The sequence below is a fragment of the Gracilinanus agilis genome, chromosome 4 (assembly GCF_016433145.1).
Source record: "Gracilinanus agilis isolate LMUSP501 chromosome 4, AgileGrace, whole genome shotgun sequence".
Taxonomy (NCBI): domain Eukaryota; kingdom Metazoa; phylum Chordata; class Mammalia; order Didelphimorphia; family Didelphidae; genus Gracilinanus; species Gracilinanus agilis.
This window is the reverse complement of record NC_058133.1, coordinates 143,433,996-143,458,663: the sequence shown is the minus strand read 5'-3', so window position 1 is coordinate 143,458,663 and position 24,668 is coordinate 143,433,996. Positions and strand designations below refer to the sequence as shown.

Genomic DNA, 24,668 nt, shown 5'->3' with positions numbered 1-24,668 from the left:
AAATTTACAAATGGACTCTGTGACTACTCTGTGTTTGGTATGGTGTTTCCTACTGGGCTCTGATGTGAGATATTATTGCTATTGGGGGAAAGGAGAGAGAAATCCCCTTCCCTTATCCTATTCTATATAGTCTGAAAGAGGCAGAAAGGAAAGAGTGATGAGAAATTCCCTCTCAAAAATCAGGTTTTTCTTCCATAGCTGGTGCTGGTTCTCTCTCTCTCTCTCTCTCTCTCTCTCTCTCTCTCTCTCTCTCTCTCTCTCTCTCTCTCTCTCTCTCTCTCTCTCTCTCGGCTTATATAACTCAACTGGCTTTTAAGAAAGACTCCTGAAAGATATGACTGTCACTTTTTTTAAAAGGCTCACCAGGGGTATGAATGATCCTCCAACTAGTCAATGGCTAGTTGCCTTATGATTCTATTAAATTGATTAAGGATCTTCTTCATACCTTTTAAAGGAATAAAGAAGTATAAATACTTTATTAAACCCCCTTTAAATTTAGGTAGTCTCATGTATTTCTATTGTTCATCTTGCTGTCACAATTCCTTCATGGTATGAAATTTCATATATTCATAGAATTTAAGACCAATAAAGGATAATAAAAGTCATCTAATTCAAACCCTTCATCTGGATCCCTTAGGACTAGAGATGTCACATGACTTTTCATAGAGCTATTTGGAACAGATGCCATACTGGAATTCAGTTCCTTTAGCTGTCAAATGATTTTCTAATGGATTCCCACTGCTTCTTTTTCCCTGGCTAGTTATGAATCTTATCTCATTCATGTAGGTAATGTTACTTCTAAAATTCACACACCTTTTAACTTGCCTACTACTATTACAAATATTGCATTATTACTTCACTATTTCTCTTGTCTTTTAAATATCCTGTAGATATGTGGGTTTATTATCTTTGCATTTCTCTGACACCAGAGCCATTCAACAAATACCCAATTTTCAGAAAAGAGTGGAGAGAAAGAGAAAAATAATTCTGCTAGTGGACTCTATTTCTTCACTATCCTTTTCTTGATGGCAAAACTAGAGGCAAGGCTCAGATATGCAAGAAATATTCTAGCTATATTTATGAGGAATTTGATGGAGAAAAAAGGTTTGCCACAGAATATGTATATTAGAACAATTAGAAATTTCTTTTTTTTAAACCCTTACCTTCTGTCTTGAAGTCAATACTGTGTATTAACTCCAAAGCAGAAGAGTGGTAAGAGTAGGCAATGGGGGTCAAGTGACTTGCCCAGAGTCACATAGCTGGGAAATGTCTGAGGCCAGATTTGAACCTAGGACCTCCCGTCTCTAGTCCTGGCTCTCAATCCCTTGAGCTACCCAGCTGCCCCCTGAAGAAGTTATTATTTCTGATGAAAAATATCTTTGCCATGTATCTTGACCACATATTTTTCAAGGAGCCTAGTACATGGTCTCTAATCAAAAAAGACTCACCTAGTATAGTGTTAATTTTAATAAGATATTCCATAGCCTTAGAAAAGTTTATACAATTATTAATTTGAAGACCAGCTGAGGTCTGATGCCTAAAGAAAGACAACATTCAAATGGGAGCGTATTCTATAGCTACAGATTTAAATAGCCCATTTGCTATAATACTAAATACAAACAAGATGATCAGAAAATGATCAAAAAGCAAAAAGGCTTGAGGAATCTAGATCTATGTTAACTCATTGTACTTCCACATTAATAGCCCAGAACATAAATAGGAACTCAATACAGGTCTTTGATAAGGATGTCAACTCACCGACACAAACGCTTGAGACTTTGTTTCATTCAGTTGAAGTTGTAATTTTTTTTGATTGTCATACACTCCATACAACCTCTTTGACCAAGTTTGAGGTACTCTGCTCTTGTATCTTAATGAGCTATACAAGGCAAATATCCTTTGTAAATCGAGGACCAGACAGCTACAGTTGTAAAAGATGACACCCAGTTCTTTCATCTGTGTAATTAAAATGGAAGTCATTAATTGTGTCACTATCTTTCTTAGTCTATTTGAATTAGAAATATGTTTCAAAAGCATTGTTTTCTTATACCTATTGTCATTCAGGAACATACAAATAAATAAGATTAATGTACAAATGAGATGAAAATGTACAAATCTACAATGATACAAATACACAAACACAAAAGATAAATAACAAAAAATACCTCTTGGATACTCAGGTTAAGGTAAATCAAAGTCCCCATTTAGCTGTAATCATTTGTGATTTGAAGCAAAAAATTCGCTCTCTTTCCTTTAAATATGTTCAATAGAATTGTCATCACACTTTCAGGTTTTTTCTCAGCACTAAGATTGTTTAAATATAGTTTTGCACTATGCAGTATTTTAAAGTCTCTGTATATGTAAATACACATGTATATATATATTTTTTTCATGTAATTTCTATGTAATTAATGTATTATATAAATAATCTTAATATAAAATCATTCTTACATTCCAGGTTTAAATTCAATTTGGTCATAATGACTATTTTGAGATATATTGCTGTTTCCTCTGCTAATATTTTCTTTCCTTTTTTTATCTATTTAATAATAATATTGACCCATGATTCTCTTCCTCTGCATTTTCTCTTACTGGATTTAATAGTACCACATCTGTTTTATATAAGAAGCATGACAGGGTACCTTATTTTCTATTTTTGAAGATAATTTATATAGCATAGGAATTATTTTTTATTTAAATATTAGCTAAATTCACTTGGAAATTTATCTGGATGAGGTTTATTTTGTTTTTGTTTTTTAGATTTTGGAGTTTATTTTAGCTTGCTCTCCTATTTCCTTCAAAAATAAGTTGATTGAATTCTTTGTTTTCTGTTACATTAATTTGGTTGGTTTATATTTTTGTGGAAATAGAACTAATTTATTGGCATGACATTGGATACTGTAGTTTCTGATAAAATCTTAATCTCCTCTCCATTTGTTATTAATTTCTCTTCTCATTTCTAATCTAGATGACTTGATTTTCTTCTGTTTTAAAAAAAAGTCAATATAAGGGGTAGCTAGGTGGTTTAGGGGATTGGGAGCCAGGCCTAAGGATGGGAGGTCCTGGGTTCAAAACTAGCCTCAGACACTTCCTAGCTCTGTGATCCTAGCCAAGTCCGTTTATCCCCTTTGCCCAGCCTCTTCTGACCTTCTGCCTTGGAACCAATAAACAGTATTGATTCTAGGATGGAAAGTAAAGGTTTTTTTTAAAAAATAAGGTCAACATAGCTAATTACTTGATTATTTTAGTTTTTTTTAAAAAAGGTTTTTATTAGTTCGGTATTTATAGTTTTTAATTTTACTTCTCTGTCCCTTTTTTCAAAAAAAATTTCTTTTGCTTGATGACTATTAACTTTTTGGCTTCCTTGTTCTAAAATTGAATAATTAATTCATTGGTACCTTCTCTTTCCTGTTGTTAATGAAACTTATTAGGAATATACATTTTCCTCTAAGGACTGCTTTAGTTTGATATTATAATTTTTTTGGCATGCTGTTTCACTGTTGTCACTTTCTTTAATATTATTATTCCTTGATTCTATTCTTTTATGAATTACTCCTTAATTAGGGCATCATTATTCAGTCTCCATTTAGATTTGTATCTTTTGTTCATACTTCTCTCATCAATTATAATTTTATTGTCTTATGTAGTATAAAATGTCATTTTTTATTTTAAAGAAAGCATTAAGTAGAGCAGAACAAAATGCTCATTTGTAGACTCTTTCATACAAAATATCTATCATCCACCTATCTAGCTAATTCAAGATTCTTTGGAAGGTACAACAAAAAAGAAACACTTTTGTTCAATGATTACCTGATAATAAACACTGGTTAGAGCATACAATAGAGGGAAGAATACTTGAAAAGGTATTCAACAGTGTAATGAGGAGTGAGTGCAGAGTCCAGGTTGAAGAGAAATTTCCTTGAAATAGTGAGATATTTCAGATTCTCCTGTTTCCAAATAACATGGCACCTATCGCACCACGCCCCAGAACACTATTGAGACTCCTGGAAGAGACTTTTAACCACTCAAAAAAATTTAGCCTGTCCATCTATACAGGAAAGGCCAAGTAGAGAAAAAAATGCTGACTTCCCTAGATTTCTTCATGTATTTGAATCCACACCCTATATAGCTTGTCAGACAGCATGAATATCTGGGACAGACAATACAAGTAGACAATGAGTGGACCCTATGGTTTATAAAAAAAAGAAGAGAGTGGACTAGATTGCTTCTGGGAAACTTCAAAGCTTTTGTATAGATCCAAAGTTTTCCAAGAAAGCAAAGGCCCATTTTTTTACAGCAGCATTTTATAAGTGTTGCTAAGTTGGAACAAAACATGGAACCCTACTGCCCTTAAAGAATTAAAAATGAGTACAGAAGGCAATTAAGAGGTATATGGTAGGTTTGAACAGATTGTAATGTATAACCATTGAGGAACTCTAAAGTAGAACAAGAGTAAAAGATGTTATCAAGAAATTATTTACTAGGAAATGAAGATGGGCTGATCATGTGCCAAGGCAAAGGATGGCAGTCAGATAGCCAGAGAACTCTATCAATAACCTAGAAATTTTGGGAAAAATTGAGAAAGACTTCCAGCCCATAGGGTGGACCCCTACCCTACTCCAAGATGAATTTTTAGGAGGACATAGACCCAAGGTCACACAAGATGAGCAGGAATGAATGGGGGGTAATCTCTATCATTTGAAAGAATAAATAAATTGATGAGATCAAAGATACATTTGATTAAGACAATAATTAAAATCTTAAATAGATTAGACCAAGATGTCAAAACACTGAGAAATCCATCACAATGTGAGCTTCTTGATAACAGATTGTTTTTTGCCTTTCTTTGTATCTCCATGCCTAGCAAAGGACCTGGCACTTAGTAGGCACTAAATAAATGATTATTTAATAGAACTCTATTCACTGTTATGTTGACTTAGAAAACTTTTCATTATATCTATCCTACCTTGAAGAATCTATATGTCTGTGGCATGAATACATATTGTATGTTTATTTTTAGAGGTGTTATATTTATAAAGGTTTTAAAGAAAAAATCTATCACATGTACCATCTGTATCTTTTAATGATATTTAATAATGCTACTCTTAAGAGACTACAAGCTTTTAATTCCTGGACAAACACAAAACAAACTTCAATGGAAATTGGGTTTATGCTGGAAAGTTTCCTATGACTTAGAAAGAAAGGGGATAATAGGAATATATGTGATATACTTGTAACCTCATGTTCATTATAAATATCAACTGAAGCTACTAGCATATAGGTGCTTTGGAACCTCAGAGATTGCATCTTGCTTCAAATGCTTTTTAATGGAGTTTCAAGAGATGGACTTTATTTTTAAAAAATTGAAAATTCTAGAAATTTAAGATCAAAGACAAATTGTCAAATTTTGATCAGAAGAGGAATAGGAAAAACCACTTGGATCAGTCAATAAAAGGCTCTGTAAGAGGATTAAGGGCATTATTTCTTTAGTTCTTCAGTATTTCAAGGATTCATGATTTCATCTGTGAGAGTGTTCTTGCCACTGCTGTGAATGTAAATCCCTCACGCCTTAGTAAAGTTGTAAATTGCTATGGCTAAAAAAAATTTAATTAGCCAGTAGTTGGAATAGTGTATCAAGATGAGCATTGTATTTAGAATTAGAAAACCTGTTGATTCTGGCTCTGTTTACCAGCTAATTTTGTAGCCTTAGATGATAGGACAATTATATAATACTTTAAAGTTTTCAAAGTAGGACAGGAAGATGTCATAGTGGATAGAACTCATGCCTGAAGTCAGGAAAACTTGACTTCAAATCTAACTTCAGACATATACTAGCTGTGTGACCCTAAGCAAATCACTTAACTTCTGTTTGCCTCAGTTTCCTCATCTGTAAAATGATAGCATCTGTGTCCCTGAATTGTGAAGTTTAAAGGAAATATTATTGGTTAAGTGTTTGGCACAGTGTCTAGCACACAGTGACTGATAATAAACTCTCACATCCGTTTTATAGTTAGATATTTCTTTCTTTCTACTGTTTCACATACAGTAAGTCCTCTGACTCTCACAACAACCTAGTGAAATAGATACTACATTATTTTCATTTTATAGATCATCTAGAAGAATTATGCTTTGTTGTCACTGAATATTTATGTAGATATAGGACAATTTGGAGAGATCTCTGTAGGAACTGTGCCTTTCTTCTGAGAAGGAAATTCTATTTTTGCCATTTTTGTTTTGGAGTGGAGGGTAGCCTTCAGCTGCCACAGTTGAGGATTGGTTTAGAGTAGACAGTGATGCAAACCAGTGCCCAAACTGCTGCATATGAACCCCTCACCTTACCCCGGATAGGGGAGGGAGGAATCCCTCCTATTGTGCTGCTGGGCAAAGGGACAGGTCTTTTGAGAAATGTCCTCAGGCATGTGTGGAGAGAAGGAAGGGAGAAGCCCCCTCTGGCACAAATGCCATAGGTTGGCCAACACACTCCTAGGAGATGTTTCTAGTGCACAGTACAGTTAAGTTTTAAATTGACATATTACAAAATCTTTTCTCACTCTTATTGGTTAGAGATTTTTGCCATATCCTAATATTCATCTAAAATGTTAATCTCTTTTTCCTTGAAAGTGCATGGAGAATTTCACTTCTGTAATTTCATCTCATTATCTTATTTCATCTTATTTAAATGTCAGTTATTATCTCAGCACTTAAAAAAAAGCTAAATTCAACACAATCCCCATCTCCTTGGGATGTTAATGTCTTCTAGATATTTGAAGAGTTATGGGGTTGTCTAACAAATTTACCAGCATATTTATCTACCCCTTCAAACCCAACTAAGGGAAGTATTCTGAATTTACAGCCATTCATTCTTAGAAATGAAACTGTCAAAATTAATCCTGGGAAATGGAGTATTTGCAATTGAATTTGAATATCTTCATAAGACTGGGAAAAGTAAAATCATTAATTTTCATCGTGAGAGAGGGAGGAAGGAAGTATGGGACTCTGAAGGGCCATCTTTATAATTTTACTACCTATTTAGTGCTTCCTCTAGGAAAGAGCAGACAGGTCTCCTAGTTTCTGGTGGGTGTTCTATTTTCTTGTTCTGCAACACATCCTGTTTGGAAGACAAAGAAATATTCAGTTCGATTGGAGTGTAAGGTACTTGGTTGGTAGTAATGTGAGAAACACCTGAAAAGTATGGTAGTGCAAAATTGTATAGAGCCTTGAATAGGAGTTTTAAAACCTTTACTTGGTAGGCAATAAGGAATCACTGAAGATTTTTGAGCAGAGTAGTGACATGGTCACATAGGTGAAAGAGAAAAATTAGTTTGGGTAATGGCATTAAGATTTGGGGAGAAAGAGAGAATGGAAATAGGAAAATCTATTAGGAAGCTATTTCCTATAGCATAAGTGGGCATTAATGAAGTGGGAATAAAGAAGAAAGGAAGGAGCAGCTAGGTGGCACAGTGGATAGAGATCTGCATCCAAACCTGTTCTCAGTGGCTTTTTATCTTGTGACTCTGGGCAAGTTAACCCCATTTGCCTAACCTTTGCCCTTCTGTCTTAGAATTGCTATTAATAAAAGTAATAGTTTAAAAAAAATAAGAGGGGAGAGATAAAAGAGATTATAGAGAAACGCTTCACCTGTATGGTCACAAGAGCAGACCATGGGAGAAATTGATTATAATTTAGTATAATTTAGGATTATACTAAAGATTAAATTTTGTACCTATAGAAAAACTTCCTTAAATGGTGATAAGTGGAAAAAAAGTTTGGATTTGGAGAATTTATGTTTCCAAATCCTGAAAATATAGGAAAGATCTTCATTTCTCTCTTGAAATGTTCTCTTCCAGGGAACTTTAATGTAACAAACCAACAAATCAATTAATGTTTAATTAAAAGAAAATAAAGAGAACAGAGGGGAAAAAAAAGAAAAAAGAAAGACCTTCATTTCTAACTTATTGGTGGGTATATTTTTAAAGCTGCTTTAGAAATGAAAACAAAGGTTGCTTATATAATCACCCTCTTATTCAGGCTCTATTGACTAAAGTCTTTGACTTTTAGTATGACTCAAGTGATTCATTCCCTCAGTCTTTCTATGTGTGTCTCTATATATTCCAGGTTTGAGCATTCTGACACACTTCACTGATTTCATAGAATCAAAGGAATTAGAACTGAAGGTGAAGTCATTTGCTCCCTCATAATATAGCTATGACTCACTTATTGTCACAAAGATAGTAAGCAGCAGAGTTGGGATTTAAGATAAGGTGATGAGTTTGAATTCAATGTTCCTTCCACTATACTATATTGGAGAGTTTTCTAAAATAATTGAATTGTTTGGAAAGTAAGAGTGAAGTAGGAATAAAGAGGAAGGTTGGGGAAGATGGACAGTTAGATGAAGATAAAGTAGTTAGTATTTGATCACTTTCTCAAATTCCTTTCAATAGAAAGACCACTTTTTAACCCTTTCTGTGTTTTATCGAGTATAAATAATTTTCTACTTGGACAAATCTCTGTGCTGTCCAGGAAGTAGATGTACATCAACCTCATGGCAGGGTCATAATTTCTGGTACCTTTCATGTTTTCTGTGCCCAAGGCATAGAAGGTAGCTTCTCACATTGTTTAGTGAATAAAACTTTGTTAAAAATACAGACACATATGAAATGTCATTAGAGTAATCTCATTCCTTTGAACCACACTGATCTGCCATAAAGAGGTCTTCAGAAACTCACTTCATCCCCTTTCTGTCAATCCAACACATATTACAACCACAAATAAGGGATTTGGTTTAGAAATGCCAAGCCAGAGGCCTGAGCTAACTTTATATTGTGTAAGGGAGTTAGATTTTCATAAATCTATTCCCAGGAAAAAGGACTTGAAAAAGTCAGAACATTAATAGAAAATTGTGGTGATGCTAGGTATTCTCATTCTGAGGTATGAAAAAGTCCCTTGAGTGAATCAGAAAGGAAGGCAATAGCCTCAGAAAAAAAGTCACAGGCAGATGAACTTTAAAAGTTAGTTCTCTGATTTTTAAAGAAATTATTTATTCATTGGTTTAAAATATTTTATTTTCCCAATTACATATAATAAAAATTTTTAACATGCATTTTCTGAAGTTATAAGATCTGAATTGTTTCCCTCCATTCCCTCCCTTTCTCTGAGATAGTAAGTGATTTGATCTGGTTTTTACATGTATAAACATCCAAAACATATTTCAATATTGGTTAAATTATGAGGGAATATTCATATAAAACCAAAAACCCAAAATAAAAATATTCACAAATAAAATAAAATGAAAAATAATATGCTTTGATCTGCATCCAGACTCTTTATCAGTTTTCTCTGGAGGTGTATAGCATTCTTGGTCATATGCCCTTTGGAATTGCTGTGGGTCACAGTTGATCATGGTATATAATATTGTTGTTACTGTGTACAATGTTCTTCTGGTTCTGTTTACTTCACTTGGCATTAGTTCATATCAGTCTTAACAACTTTTCCTGAAATCATCCTGTTCATCATTTCTTAAAACATGATAGTATTCCATCATAATTATATACTGTAATTTGTTTAGCCATTCCCTAAATTATGGACATCCCCTCAATTTCCCATTTTTTGCCATCACAAAAAGAGCTACTATAAGTATTTTTGTAGAAATAGGTCATTTTCCCTTTTTTGGATCCCTTTGGGATACAGATTTATTAAGTGGTATTACTGGATCAAAGGATCCATGAGTCTGGGTGACGGAATAAAAAAAGTAAACAGCTCCTGATAGATTGAGTAAAAGAAACATTAGTTTGGAGAAAGGGAATCCATAAGGAGACGTGTAGAGCTAGGAGTAGAATAGAAGTATAAGCAGAGGAAACCCCTACAAAGAAAAAGGACAGGACTCTGGAAGTAAGGCTGTGTGAGCTGTCTGGATCCTAAAGACTTTTTCCTCTGGGCATCAGGAGGGTTGATATAGTTTTATTTATTTCAAATATCTGTCTTTTTTTAAACCCTTAACTTCTGGGTATTGGCTCCTTGGTGGAAGAGTGGTAAGGGTGGGTAATGGGGGTCAAGTGACTTGCCCAGGGTCACACAGCTGGGAAGTGTCTGAGGTCAGATTTGAACCTAGGACCTCCCGTCTCTAGGCCTGACTCTCAATCCACTTGAGCTACCCAGCTGCCCCCAAATATCTGTCTTTTTAAACAGTGTTTCTTACTGGCTTACTGTCTGTACTTAGTGGGAAGGCATTTGCAGTTGGAAGAATACACCAATAAATGAGAGAGAAAGATATATCTGACATTGAAGAACTTTGCCAGAAATATTGTCTCTGGCTGGGGGCTGAGGGCTAACAAAAAATAAAGAGAATTAGAGCTCTTTGTATACTTCTTCCTAGAGTGGAGGAGTGCTTATTCCAGGAAATCCATTTTAACCATGTCAGCAGGGGGAGAAAAAAAGTGAAGTAGCTGAAAAACTCTGATTAAAACCTCACCACAGTTACATAATTTCAGATTAGGAGTCAAATTGAAATCTTTAGAACTATTACCATCAAATGTCTTCTTACCCCAGCAGTTCTACTGTTCTTACTCTGAATGTGATAAAAATTTCACCATAATAATATTTGTTTTAAAACAGAACAAGCAAATGATGGGGAAAAGTTTTGTGAGGAAAATAGTGTTTTTGATTTTCTTCTCAAATATTCTTTGGGGAGAAGGTTGTTAATGGAACAGGAAGGAAAGTATGAATAAAAATGAATGATTTTAAACTACTAGCAAGATAGCTACAGAGTCCACAGATTTCTCTAACAAGAAGAGAAAACCTGGGTTTAGATGTTGCTTTTGATGAATTATATTGAGCAATAGTTTGATGTATTGGACTGTAATGGAAAGAATAGTAAAATTGGTTTCATTCCTGCTATGTTTTAGAATAAGTAATCTGAGTTAGTATAATCATAGCTCAATTTATCATTAACAAATCAGCCTCCAGTTAATTTTTTACATGATTATATAGCAATGTGAACAAGTGTTTCTCTAATCTCTTTGGTGAAAGGTCCTGAAAATGCAAGCAACTTAATTTCTAACTAATTTATATTCTGTAATGTTGCAAGAAACATAATTACTGTGATGTCTAACTTGATTTTCTTTCTGCCTGCAAGGTGAGATTTTACTTTGTTGGGATGCAAAACAAAAGGATTGAGTCTTTGTTGCTCCAAAGCACCTCAAATCTGTATTATTTTCCTTTCAGCAATATTTTGCACTTTGCTTCCTCCCCTTCATTCCTACAGTGAGTGGTTTGCACCATTTAACTTCTCTTTAGTTTATGTTCTGCATCTGCCAAATGAGAATCTTGCTTTCTATGTGAAGTATGTTGGGGTTTTAATCAATGCTACACTTTTCACAGCCATCTTAAAACTTCAAGGATTGTTCATAGGCACTTTGTAGTATTCCCTCCTGGCTATGAAGACTCATTTATAGGATTTATAGGAGAGGAGTCTAACAGTTTTTATTTTTCAGAAATCTAAAGTCTGTTCTTCTGAGCAGATTGACAATCTTCCTTTATCGACTCTATATCTCCCTGTCCCAGACTCCTACTGTCTTTTCTTCTAGTTGACTTCCTGCCCACTTTCCTTTTCCTCTCCTTGAGGGTGGTGGGTAAATAAGAAGAGCAGATACATTCCAGTTTGTTTTTTCTCTCCATCTCAAGCTCTGTCTGGGTTGTTGTCTCAGTTCTTATTTGACTCACTCTCTGGTGCTGCATTAGTTGGGTAGCCTGGGTTTCAGTGTTGGGATTTGTTAAATGGAGCTACTCCTTTAGTTGTCACACCATGATATTGACTGGGAAATAGATAATACTCCTCTTTCCCTTTTCTATCCAAAAAAGATAATAGGAAAGATAAAATAATAATAGAGAAAACAGATTTTTTATTTAAAAGGAAGAGGGAAACCCTCTATATGCTCTGTTTCTAGAATTTTGAGAGGGGGATCATGGGGAGAGGAACTGAAAAGTTTCTTTGGTACTCTTTGTAAAGCCAATTTAATTTTCAAAGGAGGCAGAGAAATCCTGAACCTAGTCAAATAGGTGTGGAAATGCAGGAAAATATTCAGAAAGGATATTGATCCCCCTGTACTTCTCCCATTGCTTTATTCAGCATATAGAGGGTTTCTCCTCTTCTCTACATTGAGAAATGTTCAGAGAGTATACATTTTCTCTTTCTTTGTAACTTTGATGCTTAGTACAGAATCTGGCACAGAGTAAGTGCTAAATAAGTGCCTAATGACTGACTATAAATTCCCTCATAGAATAATTTACATAAAGCTATACAAAGTACAGCTCAGGTTATAGTATTAGGTTCTTAGACTTTAAAAGAAAAGAAAATTGCTCCTATCAAGGATATTGTGTATTGCCTTTTTCTCTATTTTTAATATTTCTTTTCTCATTACTTTCAGATTGCCACAGAGGTGACATGAGGTATAAAAGATGGCAAGAGATTAAAGAAGACTGAAGGCAGTAGCAGAAAGACAGAGCAACATTAGCAATTAAAGGAGACAAAACTACCTGGCAGTGGATATATTGCTGGACCTGGGGTCAGGAACACGAGTTCAAATATAAGACATTTACCAGCTGTTTAATTCTGGGCAAATTACTTATCCACTGTTGTTGCCTCAGTTTCCTCTTCTGTAAAATGGGGATAATAAGAGCACCTACCTTCCAGGATTGTTGTGTGGATAAAAAGAGATAATATTTATAAAGCTAAACAGTATACAGCAAATGCTTAATAAATGCTTATTCTCTTCTTTCTAATGGAAACTTTTTTTTTTGCTATTGTAAACTGATTTTTACTTTGACATCTAATTTCATTCTTACAATGACCCTATAAGGTAGTTAAAGGACTACCTTTAACTAAAGTTAAAGAGATGGACAGATGCCCTAGTATTAGCCTCTTCTACCCCTACTGATATTCGTTTTTTTCTCCTTAAAAATAAGGCTTACAGTTTTTTGTAATATGACAACTAGAAATGAGATCTTACCTAAATCAATAGTATTTGATATCCTTCAAAGAAAACAGGAGAAGGAAATTAGAAGGGAAGTGCCTGGGAGGCAGCTACAGAGATGATGGAGGCTTTACTTATCTCCTCATATTTTTTTAGCACTGGAGTATCTGAAAGTAAGTTTACCTACTCTTAGTAAGACACATTTTTTTTAAAATCTCAGCATTAGATCATGGAATTTCAAAAGATCATATTATTAATCCATCAATATAAAAACATTTATTAATCATTCATTCTGTAACCAAGTATTAGCTAATCATAGACAAAAATGACAAACTATTTTCAATCTTGTGATTATAATCTCTCAAAAAAGAAATTTTAATATATAATGCGTATACATACATACATATTATAAATTACATATAATATAACTATAAGGTAATTTCTTGAGAGGAAACACTAGAAAATAGGGAGATTGGGCAAGGCTACATGTAGAAAGTGTTGCATGAGGTATTCAGTCATGTCTGACTCTTTATGACTCGATGACTATAGTACTCCAGGCCCTTTTATAAAACTTCTACTATTTTCCAAATTCTGTCCAAGATCATCTTCATTGCTTCTATGACATTATCAATCTTATCAACTAAAGCTCCCTTCTCTTTTTGACTTCAATATTTCCCAACATCAGAGTTTTTTCTAATGAGTTTTGTCTTCTCATCATGTTGTCAAAGTATTTAAACTTCATCCTTTTTGACCTTTCAAAGAATAGTTTGAATTAATTTTTTAAAGTAATGACTGATTTGCTCTTTTTGCTGCTCAAGGGACTCTCAGAAGTCTTTTCTAGCAATGCAATTTGAAGGTATCATTTCTGCAGCTCTCAGCTTTCCTTATAGCCCTATATATATGCCTTCTATGTTTGTGATATGTTTAAAAACATACATAAAGATACACTTATATATGTATATGTGTGCATACACATATGAAACAGTTTAATAATTTTAAAATGTTTGATACAATTCATTTTTATGTCCAATTGGGACTGTTCTGCCCCTCTCCCTAACATCCCTTTCCTTAGGAATTCACTTAGTTTATTAATTTCTTTTCTGAGACTCATTTTGATTTTTCTTAGTTCTCTAAATCTAGGTATTTTATGACTTAACAAATATAGATCTATTTTATATTTCTGAAATGTTAGTATAAAATTGAAAATAAAAGTTTCTGACAATTTTCTTTGTTTCCTTTGTTGTGAATTTCCTCTTCATTTTTATTTTAGTGATTTGTTTTTTTTCTCAACTCCCTTTTGAAATCAAAATAGTTATTTATCTATTTTAATAGTTTTTAAAGAACTCTTAGTTTTACTTATCATTACAAAAGAATTTTTTGTTATATTTTTTCTGTAATTTTTAGAAATTTTGTAAAAAGGTTATTAATTTATTGCTTTTTCAATGTTTTAAATTTCATGCTCAATTCTTTTAATCTCTTTTTTCTTTTTCATCATATAAACATTTAGAGAAATATATTTTCCCCTCAGGAGTGCATTGGCTACATCCCAAAAGTTTTTGTGTTATCTCATTATCATAACTTTCTTTGATATAATTCTTGTTTCTATAATTTGCTCTCTGATCCAGTCATTCTTTTGGATTTGTTTATTCTCCATTTAGGGCTGAATTTTTAAAAATCAGATTTTCCTTATTGCATTGTGATTTGAAAAGAATGTGCTATCTTTCTTCCTATCTTATTTATTTATGAGTTCTTCATGCCCTAAAGTGCCATGCCAAAGCTGAAAAACATGAAGAATCCTTATCATTCCTACGTGGTTATAGCTAATGGTTTATCATACCTACTTTTCTATGTTCTTATTCTTACATTCTTTCTTAAAACAGAAGAATAAAAATACCTCTTGGTTATTGCTGAAACAACCTAATCCTCTACTCATCCCCTTTTTGTCCAGCCAAGACCATGGTCTCTGTGTATATGTCTTCCTATCTCTTTAATATCCTTAATCTAAATTTATTTTGCTTATGATTATTTCCTTACTAACTGTTCCGTTTCTTTTAAAGGTTCCCTCTTCCTTTCCCTGTCCCAGTACTGAATCTTCATTTACTTATATTTATACACTATATTTTTCCAATTTTCTATTATTCTGTTAAGATTAGAATGAAGGGGACTTCTGGGTTAAGATGGCTGCAGTGTAGTTGCAGAACTTTTACCCTTCCCACCACAGACCTGCATGATACCTCAAAAGAACAAAAAAGGCCAATTTCAGATGAGTGAAGGGACTCCACAATAGGGCACAGCATCAAAGTTATGTGAGATTTGGGAATTTCCATGCTATAAGGGGATAAATTAGCTCCCACCAAAACGAGAGCTGATCAAACCCTCCCCCAACCCACCTATGGAGCAGACTTCATAGCTAGTGCCTTAGAATTAAAGCAGTGGGGAAACAACCTCTAAGTTCTTGGCAGCAGATCAAGAGCACCCCTGAGAACAGCTAGACCTGAAACCCCACAGGAGGCTGAAGAATGTGCACCTTGGGCACAGAGAGGGGAGTGGGGCTGGGGCAACATACAGCAGAAACCTCCCATAGACTAAAAAAGTAGCCTCAGACAAAAACCACTCCATAGCTCCATATACAGAGAGCCTGCCCTCAACAGAATTCTGAGGGAAGCAAGAAATAGCAGAGTAATGGCTAGCAATGCTCAAGAAAAACAAACTAACAAAAGAAACAAGAAAAAATCATTAACTCTAGACAATTTTTACATAGAAAAAATCCAGACCACAGAACAGACAGCAGAGGAGGACAAACAAGTAAACACACCCAAACCCTCCCCCCAAAATGAAAATTGGTCACAAGCTCTTGAAGAGGTCCAATCTGAGATCATTAGAAAGGTGGAAGAGATTTGGCAAGAAAAGTGGGCAATAGTTTAAAAAGAAAATAATAGTTTAAAAGGCAAAATTTCGCAATTGGAAATTGAGGTTCAGAAATCAAATGAAATGATAAGCAAATTGAAGACCAGAAATGACCAGGTAGAAGCCATGAAGAGCCAGATAAACCAGACTGAAAAGGAAAACCAAAAGATTATAGCTGAAAACCAGTCTTTAAAGACGAGTAGAAGCCAATGATCTCACAAAACAGCAAGAATTAATAAAGCAAAGTAAAAACCATCTAAGATGATACACACAAAAAAAGAAAGAAAAGGGGTAGGGAAATAGAAGATGGTACCAAGAGAAACTTAAAGAACTAAGAAAAATAGGATAATCTATACAACACAAAAGGTGCATGGGAAGGGGAGGGGAAGAATACTATTATTAGAAGGAGAGGAAGAGAGTGTTAATAGGTAATACTTAAACCTGTCTCTCAGAGGAATGAACTCTGAGGGGGAAGAGCAGCTAGACCCATTGGGGTAACAAACTCTCTTACACCTCAGGGAAAATCAGAAGGGAAAAACCAAGGTAGGGAGTGAGGCAGGGAGTACAAAAAGGGATGGCAAGAGAGGGGGGAGGGAATATAATTGACTCTAAAAAATAAATAACAAGAGGGGAGCAAAAAGGGGGGGAGTGGAAAGGGAAGTAAAATAAGGGTGGGAATTAGGGGGACTGATTAAAAGCAAACCACTGGTTTAAAAGGAAATAATAAAAGAAGAAAAGTCATTATTAGGAGAGGACTTCAAAATGTTGGGGAATGCACAGATAACAATCATAACTCTGAATGTGAATAGGATGAACTCTTCCATAAAACAGAATCAAATAGCAGAGTGGATTAGAAACCAAAAGACTACCATATGTTGTCTACAAGAGACACACATGAGGCAGGCAGACACACACAGGGTAAAGGTGAAAGGATGGAACAAAATCTATTGGGTTTCAACTGAGAAAAAGAAGTCAGGAGTTACAATCTTGATAACTGATGAATCCAAAGCAAAAATAGATCTGATCAAAAGATATAAGGAAGGTAGTTATAACCTGATAAAAGGCAGCATAGACAATAAGGGAATATCAGTACTTAACATATATGCACCCAATGATATAGCATCCACATTTCTAAAGGAGAAACTGGCAGAGCTTGAGGAGGAAATAGATAGTAAAACTATACTAGTGGGAGAGCTAAATATTCTTCTGTCAGATCTAGATAAATGAAACTAAAAAACAAATAAGAAAGAGGTAAGAAAGGTGAATGAAATCCTAGAAAAATTAGAATTAATAGATGTGTGGAGAAAAATAAATAGGGACAAAAAGGAATACACTATCTTTTCAGCAGCACATGGAACATCCTCAAAGATTGACCATGCACTAGGACGTATAAATATGGCAAAGAAATGCAAAAGAGCAGAAATAATAAATGCAACATTTTCAGACCATAATGCAATAAAATAATAATTAGTAAGGGCATATGGAAAGGCAAATAAAAAATTAATTGGAAATTGTATAATATGAATCTCCAAAATCAGTTAAAGAGAAAATCATAGAAACAATTAATATTTTCATTGAACAGAATGACAATGATGAGACATCCTACCAAAATCTGTGGGATGCAGCCAAAGCAGTTCTTAGGGGGAAATTTATATCATTGATTGCATATATTAACAGATTAGGGAGGGCAGAGGTCAATAAACTGGGCATGGAAATCAAAAAACTAGAAAGGGAACAAATTAAAAATCCCCAGTTGAAAACTAAATTAGAGATCATAAAAATTAAAGGAGAAATGAATAAAATCAAAAGTAAAAGAACAATTGAATTAATAAAAAAGACCAGAAGCTGTTACTTTGAAAAAACAAATAAAATTGATAAAGTACTTGTCAATCTAATAAAAAAAGGAAAGAAGAAAACCAAATTGATAGTATCAAAGATGAAAAGGGAGACCTCACCTCTAATGAAGAGGAAATTAAGGCAATCATTAAAAATATTTTGCCCAATTATATGGTAATAAATATAAAAATCTAGGTGATATGGATGAATATTTACAAAAATACATATTGCCTAGGTTAGTAGCAGAAGAAATAGAATACTTAAATAATCCCATATCAGAAAAAGAAATTGAACAAACCATCAAAGAACTCCCTAAGAAAAATCCCTATGTCCAGATGGATTCACAAGTGAATTCTATCAAACATTCAAAGAACAACTAATCCCAGTACTATACAAATTATTTGACATAGTAAGCAAAGAAGGAGTTCTACCAAATTCCTTTTATGACACAAATATGGTACTGATCCCAAAGCCAGATAGATCAAAAACAGAGAAAGAAAACTACAGACCAATCTCCTTAATGAACATAGATGCGAAAATCTTAAATAGAATACTAGCAAAAAGTCTCCAGCAAGTGATCATGAGAGTTATCCATCATGATCAGGTGGAATTTATACCAGGAATGCAAGGATGGTTCAATATTAGGAACACCATCCACATAATTGACCATATCAATAAGCTAAGGAACAAAAATCACAAGATTATCTCAATAAATGCTGAAAAAGCCTTTGACAAAATACAACACCCATTTCTATTGAAAACACTAGAAAGTATAGGAATAGAAGGGCCTTACCTAAAAATAATAAACAGCATATATCTTAAACCATCAATAAGCATCATATGCAATGGGGACAAATTAGAAGCCTTCCAAATAAGATCAGGAGTGAAACAAGGATGCCCACTATCACCTCTATTATTTAACATTGTACTAGAAACACTAGCAATTAGAGAATAAAAAGAAATTGAAGGTATTAAAATAGACAGTGAGGAGACTAAGCTATCACTCTTTGCAGATTATATGATGGTCTACTTAAAAAATCCTAGATAATCAACTAAAAATTAGTGGAAATAATCAACAACTTTATTAAAGTTGTAGGATACCAAATAAATGCACATAAATCACCAGCATTTCTATAAAGTTCCAACACAATTCAGCAGCAAGAGTTAGAAAGAGAAATACCATTCAAAATCACCATAGACAATACAAAATACTTAGGAATCTATCCACCAAAATGAACACAGGAATTATATGAACACAACTATGAAACACTTTCCAAACAATTAAAACTAGATCTAAACAATTTGAAAAACATTGATTGCTCATGGGTAGGATGAGCTAACATAATAAAAATGACCATTCTACCCAAATTAATTTACTTATTTAGTGCTATACCTATCAAACTACCAAAAAACATTTTTACTGAATTAGAAAAAACTATAACAAAGTTCATTTGGAAGAACAAAAGATCAAGAAAATCAAGGGAAATAATGAGAAAAAAGACATGAAGGAAGGTGGCCTAGCTGTATCAGATCTTAAACTGTACTATAAAGCAGTGGTCATCAAAACAATATGGTACTGGCTAAGAGACAGAAGGGAGGATCAGTGGAATTGACTTGGGGCAAGTGATGTCAGCAAGACAGTCTATGATAAACCCAAAGAGCCCAGCTTTTGAGACAAAAAATCCACTATTTGACAAAAAAACTGCTGGGAAAATTGGAAAACAATATGGGAGAGATTAGGTTTAGATCAATGTCTCACACTCTACACCAAGATAAATTTGGAATGGGTAAATGACTTGAATATTCAGAAGGAAACTATAAGTAAATTAGGTGAACACAGAATAGTATACTTGCCAGATCTTTGGGAAAGGAAAGATTTTAAAACCAAGCAAGAGTTAGAAAAAACTACAAAATGTAAAATAAATAATTTTGATTATATTAAATTAAAAAGGTTTTGTACGAACAAAACTAATGCAACCAAAATTAGAAGGGAATAAACAAATTGGGAAAATATCTTTATAACAAAAAACTCTGACAGAGGTCTAATTACTCAAATATATAAGGAGCTAAATTAATTGAAAAAAAATCAAGCCATTCCCCAATTGATAAATGGGCAAGGGACATAAATAGGCAATTTTCAGATAAAGAAATCAAAACTATCAATAAGCACATGAGAAAGAACCACCTCACACCTAGCAGATTGGCTAACATGACAGCAAAGGAAAGTGGTGAATATTGGAGGGGGTGTGGCAAAATTGGGATATTGATGCATTGCTGGTGGAACTGTGAATTGATCCAACCATTCTGGATGGTAATTTAGAACTATGCCCAAGGGGCTTTAAAAGACTGTCTGCCCTTTGATCCAGCCATACCATTGCTGGGTTTGTACCCCAAAGAGATCATAGATGAAAAGACTTGTACAAAAATACTTATAGCCGTGCTTTTTGTGGTGGCAAAAAACTGGTAAATGAGGGTATGCCTTTCAATTGGGGAATGGCTGAACAAATTGTGGTATATGCTGGTGATGGAATACTATTGTGCTCAAAAGAATAATAAACTGGAGGAATTCTATGTGAACTGGAATGACCTCCAGGAATTGATGCAGAGTGAAAGGAGCAGAACTAGGAGAACATTATACACAGAGACTGATACACTGTGGAAAAATCGAATGTAATTGACTTCTCTACTAGCAGCAATGCAATGATCCTGAACAATGCTGAGGGACTTATGAGAAAGAAAACTATCCCCATCCAGAAGGAGAACTGTGGGAGTAGAAACACAGAAGAAAAACAATTGCTTGAACACATGGGTTGAGGGGGATATTATTGGGGATGTAGATGCTAAAAAATTACCTTAGTGCAACTATCAATAATGTGGAAATAGTTTTTGATCAATGATACATGTAAAACCTAGTAGAATTGCATGTCAGCTATGGGTAGGAGTCAGGGAGGAGAGGGAAAGAACACGAATCATGTAACCATGGGAAAATATTCTAAATAAAATTAATTAATTAATTTTAAAAATATTAGAATAAAGTTTAGGATATTCTTCCTCACTCCCTAACCAACTCCTGCTTTACCCCACATTCTTATGTAAATTTCTATGAGAAATATTAAAATTTTACTTCTTGTTCTCCATTCTTTTTCTAAGATGTTAGGATGCTGTATTTTTTTTTTTTTGCTTTCCTATCCTATTTCTAAAAAGATACCCTGGAGCAGAGTTTCCTCAATAGATTTTTATTAGAGATGATACTTTTTTGAAGATATCATAGTTTCTTTTATCCCTTTCAGATTACAAGCATCTGAATACCATTTAACTGTATCAAGTGGTTTAAATCTATTTAAGTATCATTTGCCTCCCCCTTCCCCACCACCCCCCTTGTTTGTTTTTGAGATTTTACTTAGCTCAGCATTTCTCATTGAGAATTCTTGGAATGTATCAATGCAATTAAAGGTTTACTTTATTCTCATAGGATTAAATTCAATTTTGCAAAATAATTTATTATAGTATTTTCTTTTACCCTCATATGTATTTTTTCCTACTCTTTCCTTTTGGGGATTTTCAACCAAATCCTGAATGAGTCTTATTTTGGCTCCTTGATAATTGGTCTCTTTCTGGCTATTCCATTTCTTTTTTTTGCCCACTAACTTGGAAGGTCTGGAGTTGGTCAATCATATTCCTGGGTGAATAAAATTAGGAATGTCTTTCAAGATATGAATTCCATCTTCTATCTGTCATTTGGCTAAATGTCTAGTTTAAACTATCTAATAGTTTTGAACCCTTTAAAATGATTTTTATAAATAGGTTGAACTAAAAAATATTTTTAAAAGTAGTTCATTGATCCTTAATTTATAATTGCCTTTCCTGTTTTCTAGGGCAGTTATTTTTTAAAATAAATATTTTGTTTATTTTTATAATTTTTTAGTCTTTTTATAGGGTTCTAATAACCTGGCAATATGACTGAATGTGTTAGATCTATTTCTTCCATTCTATTGTTCCTTGTGTCTAGTATTTTGATAAGCTTGCCCAATTTTTATTTTGGATTATTTTCTTTCCAAATTTTTCTCTTTGGCTCTTTTCTTCCTTTTATCTATTCCTTCATTTCTTTTAATAGATCTTTTATTCACTCTTGTAGCCCTTGTGGCCAACCCATTCTTTTTTCTCATATTCTACTTATAATTGTGGTGAAATTTTTTTCTTTTGGAATTTTATCTTGGGGCTCTTTTAACCCATGTTTACTCATTTCTTTGGTCCCTCCATAAGGGATATCTGGAGAGGTCTTAATGTCTTGCTATTCCTTTTGAAATTCTCTTGTCTCTGCCATTGCTTTAGTTAACATGGGAAAACCTCTAGGGAAGGGTCAGTTGTTATTTGGATAGTAGCAAGTCAGCTGTCTCTCTCTCTTGAGATATTTCAGTTTGATGGCGAAATGGAACAGTAGCCTAGTTCCTTCTTTTCTCTTCTTAACTACTTCAGAACTGGTCAAGGAAAAGCTTGGTCACTGACCCTCTCCTGAACTTGTTTAGAGAATACTGGTGGTACATTCTTCTCACTCATCTAGTTTGGCTTTGTTTTAACTGACCCATTTCTTTATTATTATTTTGTTACTTTTAGAGAAGATATGAGTTTCTCTGAAATGTCTCACATGATTTCATATTTCAGAAGGAAGTGTTAGTAAGAAGTATTTAGATATCAAAGACAGAATCAGTATCTACTGAAATTTTCACTGCATTTTTTGTGGTAGGAAAGAATTTGGACCAAAATAGGTGATTATAAGTTCAAGAAGAGTTGAACAAACCATGACATATCAATGTAATAGATTATGCACTGAGCAGTAATAAATATTACAAAATGAGAGAAACATAGGTAGATTTTTGTGAACTGATATGAAGTACGATAAGCAGAAAGAAAAGATTATTCATAATGATTACAACAGTAAAAATTAATAGACTATGAAGAAGAAGCCAAACTCTGTCTTTGAAAAAGCAGTGATGGCTTCAGAGAATAGATAATGAAAGACATGGTAAGGAGGTAATTCCAAGTGAAGGATGTTGTATATGCTGACAGATGCAATGGTTATTTCTGTTAAACTAATTTCCTTGTTAGAAAGAGGGGTTTGATCTGGAGTAGAAGAGAATTATTTTCCTGGTTTTCTTTCTGTGTATGTCTCTGTCTTAGTTACTTTCTTTTTTTCTATGTTAATACAAAAGCATTTCCATTTAATTTAAACTAGTTCAGCTGACTTCATTCCTCCATTCGAAGTAGCTATTTTACTTTTAAATTAAAAGCTTCACTGAACAAAGAGGCAACAGAGATTGTACATGCCCAAACAACTACATGGCAAATAAGAGAAGATATAATTTTGCTATATTTATTACATGATATTTATAAGCATAAGGCCAGGTATCATTGCCATAAGAAGCAAATGACCTGTCAATATTTCTATTAAAAAGTCATTTTGAGCAATTGAAAAGAGAATGCTTTTAATTAACCCATAGGACATGGCTTAAATAAGTTTCATATTTCTTAAAAGCATGACTAATATTGATTTTTTTTAGATATGAGGATAGTATAAGAATACTTTTTTATTTTTTATTGCTTAATTAAGAAAAATTTTCCATGGTTACATGATTCATGTTCTTTCCCTCCCCTCCTTCCATCCTCCTCCCATAGCCAACATGCAATTCCACTGGGTTTTACATGTGTCATTGTTAATTTATTTTTTAAAGAATGCATGTTTTTAAACAAGTTTGGGTATTCTTTTATTAACAGAACTTAGCACCAAATTATTGTCTGGTGTGACAGAAACTACTAAAATTAAATTCTATTCACTCTTTTTTAAAAAACCTTTACCTTCTGTCTTAAAATCAATAATAAGTATTGGTGCCAAAGTAGATGAATAGAAAGGGCTAGGCAACTGGGTTTAAGTGACTTGTTCAAGGTCACACAGCTAGGAAATGTATGAGATCAGATATGAACACAGGACCTCCCATCTCCAGGTCTAGTTCTTTATCTACTGAGTCATCTAACTGTCTCTGACTATTTACTCTTGATGACTCAGTTCAAATGCTACCTCCTCCATGAAATTTTTCTTTATATTCATTCAAAAACGATCTTTCCATCCACAGATCTTTCATAACAATGAGAATTTCTCAAGCATTTACTTACATTCTATTTATATTATAACTATCTGCTTGTCCTGTAAGACACAAGTTTCATGAAAGCAGAGAACCATGGCTCATTCCATCTTTGTAGTTTGTTTTTTCCAGCATCTAGCAATGTTCTGTACTTTCATTGTTATTGTTGTTGAGTTTTTTTCCCAGTCATAGCTAACTCTTCATGATTTGTCTTGGGGTTTTCTTGGCAAAGATACTGGAATGGTTTGCCATTTCCTTCTCTTGCTCATTTTATGAATGAGGAAACTGAGGCAAAAAGGGTTAAGTAACTTGTTCAAAGTAATATAACTGTAAGTATCTGAACCTAGATTTGAAGTCATGAAGATGAATCTTCCTGATTTCTTGCCCAGTGCATTATCCACTATACCACCTAGCTGCCCTTGAATGCTAAACAAATATTTGCTGAAATGATTGAATTTGAAGAAGAGGATAAAATGTACCAGTCTTCATTGAAATGTACAATATGAAATGGAAGTGAGTTGGTTATTGGGCAAGAATTAGAAGGACAAGGGCAGTTAGGTGGCTCAGTGTTTTCAGAGCCTGGTCTAGAGATGGAAGGTCCTGGGTTCAGATACTGTGTGATCCTGGACAAATCACTTAATCTCAATTGCCTAGTTGTTATCACTCTACTCCCTTGGAACCAATACCTAGTATTGATTCTAAAAGAGAAGATACGGTTTTTTAAAAAAAATGAGAAAAAAAATAGTCCAAGTGCCACAATGTCATCTGTGGAATTGTAAAAGACCTAGAAGAAGTCCTCCAGCACACTGAATAGATCCTC

General features: G+C 33.8%; 1 protein-coding gene across 1 annotated transcript in view; it reads right to left on the bottom strand.

Annotated features, from left to right (window-relative positions):
* Positions 1-24,668, bottom strand: part of PLD5 (phospholipase D family member 5) — a 446,775-nt gene that overhangs the window by 27,668 nt on the left and 394,439 nt on the right. Inside the window, exon 6 of the mRNA XM_044673995.1 lies at positions 1,759-1,956. Within this exon, the coding sequence (XP_044529930.1) occupies positions 1,759-1,956 (198 nt within the window). The remainder of the gene's footprint in view (positions 1-1,758; positions 1,957-24,668) is intronic.